The sequence below is a fragment of the Prorops nasuta genome, unplaced genomic scaffold (assembly GCF_024137725.1).
Source record: "Prorops nasuta isolate Cenicafe-Biocafe unplaced genomic scaffold, Cenicafe_Pnas_1.2 PNAS00034, whole genome shotgun sequence".
Lineage (NCBI taxonomy): Eukaryota > Metazoa > Arthropoda > Insecta > Hymenoptera > Bethylidae > Prorops > Prorops nasuta.
Window position 1 is genome coordinate 213696 of NW_027116831.1, and position 6884 is coordinate 220579.

At 29.5% G+C, this 6884-nt stretch overlaps 2 protein-coding genes across 2 annotated transcripts; one reads left to right on the forward strand and one right to left on the reverse strand.

Moving 5' to 3' along the window:
* Positions 1-2089: 2089 nt before the first annotated feature.
* On the reverse strand, positions 2090-2628 carry LOC136783571 (putative nuclease HARBI1). The gene is made up of 2 exons (XM_066743826.1): positions 2171-2628; positions 2090-2099 (listed from the first exon to the last, which is right to left on the reverse strand). Exons 1-2 carry the CDS (start codon positions 2626-2628, stop codon positions 2090-2092), a joined length of 468 nt encoding a protein of 155 aa, XP_066599923.1.
* A 1940-nt stretch (positions 2629-4568) lies between these two features.
* LOC136783572 (putative nuclease HARBI1) lies at positions 4569-6581 on the forward strand. Its single transcript, XM_066743827.1, has 5 exons — positions 4569-4750; positions 4833-5119; positions 5536-5840; positions 5914-6152; positions 6344-6581. Exons 1-5 carry the CDS (start codon positions 4569-4571, stop codon positions 6579-6581), a joined length of 1251 nt encoding a protein of 416 aa, XP_066599924.1.
* Positions 6582-6884: the final 303 nt, after the last annotated feature.

Genomic DNA, 6884 nt, shown 5'->3' on the forward strand with positions numbered 1-6884 from the left:
ATTTTTCCTGCGATATTTTTATTTTTGTATCTAACAAAACCATCTTCCTTTTCTGGTTTTCCAATTTCATCTCTTCTACTTCTATTTGCTTTTGAATTAGCAGCTTATAACTTGAGCCAATTGTGGTTTGTTCCTCAATGCTTTCTCCTACTGCTTCTTCCCTAGCATTTGTAATATTAAGGCCCGGTCTTACAGGTCTCAATTAAGTTAATTTCGACATTAAGTAGGGATACCAACCTGAAAAATAATACCTAACTATACTAATATTTTTTTTTTTGAAGTTTTAAGCTTGGAAATGGAAGTTTTGTGCCCAGCTTCAGTTCAGGTGTTAGTGTGAACGAAATTTGAACAGGGAAGGATCAAATATATTTCACAATATATAAATGCAATTAACACAATAAAATAAAGAAGAAGTATCATGGATAAAAAACCACGAAATCACAATTTTTCCGAAGAGGAAAAAATTAGGTTGGTTGAACTTGTCTCCGAATTTTCGAAAGTAGTGGAGAATAAACTAACGGATGCCGTTGGGTGGGATGCAAAAACCCAAGCATGGGCTGAAATTGCTAATAAATTTAATTGCATAAGCAAATCAAATGTGGAACCCGAAAAACTAAAAAATTGCTGGAATAACTTAAAACAACAAACAAGGAAGTATTATTCTAAGTTAAAAACAGAAATATATAAAACAGGTAATCTTGGAAAGTTCTAAATGATTTTTGTTCACAACGAAAATTATAAATATATTTTTGTAGGAGGTGGATCAAATAAAACCAAACCGAATATTTTATATGATAAAGTTTATCAAATTATTCAACCTACTGTAGATGGATTATATAATTCCAATGATAGTGATCGCAGCATATACATGGGTGAAACTGCAACGTTTGTTTCTAATGTTATTGAATCAGATGAAGAAATAGAAGATGATCTAAATCTGCAACAAGATGAACATGTCTTTCAGGTAGGGTTATTATAAATTTTATTAATATTATTATTATATTGCACTTCATATATGTAATTTTTTTGGTTATTTCTCAGTATTTAAAAGATACTAACCAAATTAATACATGGAAGAAGTGGAACCCAAGGACATTGAAAGCTCCCCTAAGTGATCCTCTTTCCACAAATATTAAAAAACAAAAAGCAGCAATGCCTGAAAAAAAATCAACACATGAGAACTTAGACAATATTTTAATTAAAAGTAAAATTGAGCTGACTAATTTGATGACTCAAGAATTAAAAGAAAAAAGCCGTTTAGAAAAAGCAATTTTAAGACAAAAGTTGACAGAAAATACCTTAAAAATAAAATTGCTAGAATCTACAATAAGAGGTAATAAAGAAAATAACAACAACGTTGTTGAAAATATTGATATTTCTGATATATCAGAATAACAAGTTAGTTTTATAGGAAACTTGTGATATTTAAATTAAATGAAACTCCTTGTTATAATTTGCGTTACTATATGAGAGAGACATTTATCAGTTTCTAAGTCCTTAAGTTTTTTCAATTCTCTAAATGTTATGTTTTATTTACTGAAGTACAAAGGTTATAAAATTTTAAGTTTATGTTAATATTAAAATACAGTACAAGGATTCTTAACCTAGCTCACTTTAAATTTTATTCTAAATAAAATTTATTATAATAATATTTTAGACAATTGCGTTGATACAAATTTTCATTTAATTTTTGTACAAATGATCGAAATATCAGGTTTGTTTGAAAAAGAATATTCATAAATCATAGGTACCAAGAATTATTTTATTTGGTATGTTAAAGTAGTTTTTCAATGAACCATAGTTGACATTTAATGATTTAAAATTAAAAGAGCAGAAAGTATTAAATATATATTTATTCAATAAAAAGTGGTTATCCATTACAAATATAAATTTTATCTTACAAAACACACTATGTAGACCAATAACACTTTACCTCTCTTTCCAAATAAAGTTTTTATTATAGAAAAAATAAAATATTCTTCTTTCACACAAATTTACAGCTATACAAAATATATATACTTGTTTAATTTGTTATTTCCCACATATATACTATTTCTCATTCTTGTTGAAGTTTAAATAAATTTGCTTGTTAGAGGCAACTGCAAGATAAATTTAAGTTATATTTTATTATTAACATGCATATTAATATAATATGAAAAGTTAGACTTACGCTTCGAAATAATTTTCTATTAAAAATTTCCTTTCATCCTGATGGAAATCTTCGTTATAATTTACCAATAAATTATTGTATGCAGCAATATCTACATTATCTTCAATATCCATTCTTATAATATTATACAAAACAGCACAGGCCATAATAATGTCCATAGTCTTATTAGCAGTTTTGAAGCGAGTTCCTTTACTCAAAGCAGAAAACATTCTTGTCCAAATACCAAATGCTCTTTCCACCATGGTTCTTGTTCGAATTTGTGCCTCGTTATATAAAATTTCGGCAGGTGTATTTGGATTTGTTAATGGGGTCATTAAATATGGCATATTTGGATAGCCAGAATCTCCCAAAAGCAGACCATTGCCAAATTCGCCAGACTCGAATCGGGCTTTAATGACAGAATTATTAAAAATCGTAGCATCATGAGAAGATCCTGGCCATCGTGCTACAATATCCATAAATTGTAATTTTGAATTTACAATTGCTTGCACATTAAGTGAAAAGAATCCTTTTCTATTACGAAATAATTCTGCATTTACCCCTCCTGTATAATATAAAATTCTTACATTATTTTATTGAAATTATTTCATTTCAAAAAATTATAATAAGAATATACATATATAGAGCTAATACATTATTTTCTTGCTACAACTCCTAATGTTATATTTACCATAGGATTGTATTCTGATGTGAATGCAATCAATTGCTCCTAGTACCCTTATAAAACCAGCCTGTTTGAAATTTCTTGCTTGAGTTTGTATGATATCATCTTGCTGCATTGGGAATTTGATAAACTCTTTACTTAGTTTAGCTATAGCATTTGAGACTCTATGTACTATTTTGGTAGCAGAATTTTTGCTAACCCCAGAAAAATCACCGATAATTATCAAAAACGATCCTGTTGCATAAAATCTTAATGCTATTAGTAATTGTGTAGTTGGTGAAATTGCATCATTCCTTTAAAAAAATATGAGTATAATAAATTAAATTATTGTTTCACTTTAACCAATTATTAATTATCACAATAACATACCATTGTCTTCTACAAATTAATGAACAGCCAATTGTATTCAATAGCAATTCAAAATGCTCCTTGCGAAGTCTAAATCTACTTTGAAAGTCAATATCATCGTAAATAGCATACCAATTCATTCGTAGACGTATTTTTTTTGATCTTCTTCTAATAATTAACTGTTCATCAACATCTTCCTGATCATTTATACAACAAAATGCCATCTCAAAATCCATTATTACATACAAAATATTAGATAAGTATAACTTTTACCAGAAAACCGTATGATTCGTATTTCAAAACATCTTCCTCTACCCGCTCAATTATACATATACGTACACAAAACTTCACATTACACATTTCCAGGCTTAAAACTTCAAAAAAAAAATATTAGTATAGTTAGGTATTATTTTTCAGGTTGGTATCCCTACTTAATGTCGAAATTAACTTAATTGAGACCTGTAAGACCGGGCCTAACTAATGGAAAACTAATTGGGTTTCTCAATGATTTAGGACCTACGCCTTTTCCAAAATTAGCTATTTTGGCTCCATCCGTTACCATTGCCTATAATGGGGAAAATGTGAATAAAAATTTCAACTTTTTATATAATTTGATGAGAAAAAATAAATATTACATCAAAAATAGGTTGTGGATCATCAATATCATCATCTGATTCCTCGATGAGTTGGCTAATTGTTACAGAGGTAGTATATGGGAATGGTAGACGGTCAGAATCATTAATACCGGCTATGCCTGTAGACGATTTACCCAAGAGCGAGCTAATTCTCTCCAAAAATTCGTCTTCTATTGGAGCTTTAGATTTACCACCTCCTAAATAGAAATAACATATGATATTGAAACATAATATTAATAATGAAAAATAAAATAATATATTATTACCAGTTTTATATAGATCGGATCTTCGAGCTGCTATATATTTTCTGGCCCGCATTTTTAAATTGGTCCATGTACTTTTAACACATATGTTAACCCATTTTCCTTTTAGTTTTTCTTTCACTTCTTTTTTTATGTTCTCCCATGCTTTTTCTTTTTCACCCGGGGTTGTGCCGTCTGTTTTTTTATTTTCTATTATATGAAAATATTTGTCTATAATTTGTAAAAATATTTCTTTTGATTCAAGATCCATGTTTTAATTGGTATATAATAAACAATTGCCTTCAGTTGTCTAGCACAATGATGAACTATCCAGGGACGTCGAGATTCAAAACCCTCAGCAAAAATTCTTCGTGCTTTTTGGCATAGAAAATGGAAATCATGGTGGGGGGTTCTGGCGTTCCTGCACTTTTCATTCGACTGAACTATTGACAACGAATTCTTCTACGAAAGTTTTAAAAGGCTTGTAATTTTAAGCAAATTTAATTAAAATGGATAATGTAGCTGAAGAAGAAAGACAGAGGCAAATTCAGAGGAATCGCATCAAATGGCGAAGGGTTAATTATTTCGAGACGTTAAATAATAACGAGTTTCAAATGAAATTTCGGCTTTCAAAAACACAATTTTTAGAGGTTTTAAAACAAATTGAACCAAAGATACAATGCAAACAACGGTAAGTTGTATTTATAACAAAATTAAAATTAAAACAATCTTTTGTGATAAGTTTTATACATTTGACATTATTTTTTTTTTAGGAAATATCCGATTCCACCAAATATTAGACTCTTAACTGCTTTAAGATTTTATGCCACCGGCACTTTTCTGCAAGTTGTGGCCGATTTTGCAAACATCAGTGCAATGAGTGCTTACCGGATTGTGCACGAAGTATCTAAGGCTATCGCAGATTTACTACCTAATTATATTAGGTTACCGAGGACTGACCAAGAAATTATGAAAACAATGAAAAATAATTTTTCAATTGCTGGAATGGTTCGAGTCATTGGTGCAATGGACTGCGTGCACGTGAAAATTGAATCTTATGGTTAGTTTATAAACATAATATTTCATTTCTAAAAGTATATTGGATTTCAGTTGAACAGGATGCTAACCCGAAAAATCTAAATAATGGAAGGAATTTATAAAATAAAATTTTTTTATATGTATATTACGATATTATTATTACTAGAAAAGCTATTAAGGATTAAGAATTATTTGATTAGAGATTTTCTAATAATTGAACAATCCCCAACTCTGCTTTATCATTTAAGTTTGGTATTGCTTAAATACAATCTGCCTTAACTAATATAATCCTGCGAATTAGAAAACTTGAAAATTATTTATAACGATTCTTTCTTCAAAGTATCCAAAAATATTTAGATTTTTTGGATTGGTATTTATAGACCGAAAGTCTAGTGTAATTTAATGTGATATATTTTTGATTTATTCATGTTTTTATAGGAGGTGATGATGCTGAATTATTTAGAAATAGAAAGGGATACATGAGTATTAATGTTCAATGCATGGTGAACAGCGATTTGGAAATATTAGACATTGTTGCGCGGTGGCCGGGGTCCACCCACGATTCGACCATTTTTCAAAACAGTCGCTTGAAACAAAGGTTTGATAATTTGGAATTCAGAAATGGTGCAATTTTGGGTGACCGCGGCTACGGCAATCATCGATATTTGCTAACTCCGCTCGCTGATCCACAAACACCTGCTGAGTTTCTTTACAATGAATCCCACATCAGAACTCGATGCATGGTAAGAATAATAAATTTAATAAATAAAATAATGATTAATTAATGACAATTTTCGATTTATGGTATTATTTCAGGTTGAAAGATGTTTTGGCATTTGGAAAAGAACATTCCCCGTGTTAAGAATAGGGTCACGGTTTCAAAAACCAGAGAGAACAATAAATGTAATTTTAGCCACTGCTGTATTACATAATATAATACGTCGAGATAATCGAAAAATAAACGGTAGCATGCAAAATTATTTAAGTATTAACGCAGCGTTTGCAGACCCAACGGATAATGATCGCCAATATTTAATAGATCATTATTTTTCAAAGTAATATATATATATATAATTTATAATATTTATAAAAAATTAATAATATGTATACATACGCTTATTATAACATTTATGTTTACAGATTAGTATAAATTTTCTATTACGTGATCTTAAAATTTTGAAATCGGTGGAAATTAAGATTTGTTACTCTGCAGACTGTAAGCACATAAAAATCTACCTTTTGGTAGTGTTATCCTGACAAAACAACGAGGAATAGTTAATATTACAAATGCTAGGGAAGAAGCAGTAGGAGAAAGCATTGAGGAACAAACCACAATTGGCTCAAGTTATAAGCTGCTAATTCAAAAGCAAATAGAAGTAGAAGAGATGAAATTGGAAAACCAGAAAAGGAAGATGGTTTTGTTAGATACAAAAATAAAAATATCGCAGGAAAAATTGAAGAAATTACGAGAGCATATACTGTAGATACATTTTGAGCTATTGAAAAAACTTCCATTTTCTGTTTAAAATAATGCACATATAAAAATAAAAGAGTTAATTATATTTTGTAATTATCAATGTATTTTATTTCGACAATTTTTCATTCCTCTATAACAAATCAATTTTCTTTCCGTAATCAAGCTATAAATGTTTAAAATCTGCATTTTGATAGTGTTATCCTGGCAGAACAACGAGGAAATCGTGTTTTATAGTTTAGGCCCAACGGCAGAAGGATGTAGAAAAATCTTCATTTTCGGCTTTCATCCAGAACTCTGCGACGTTGTACCG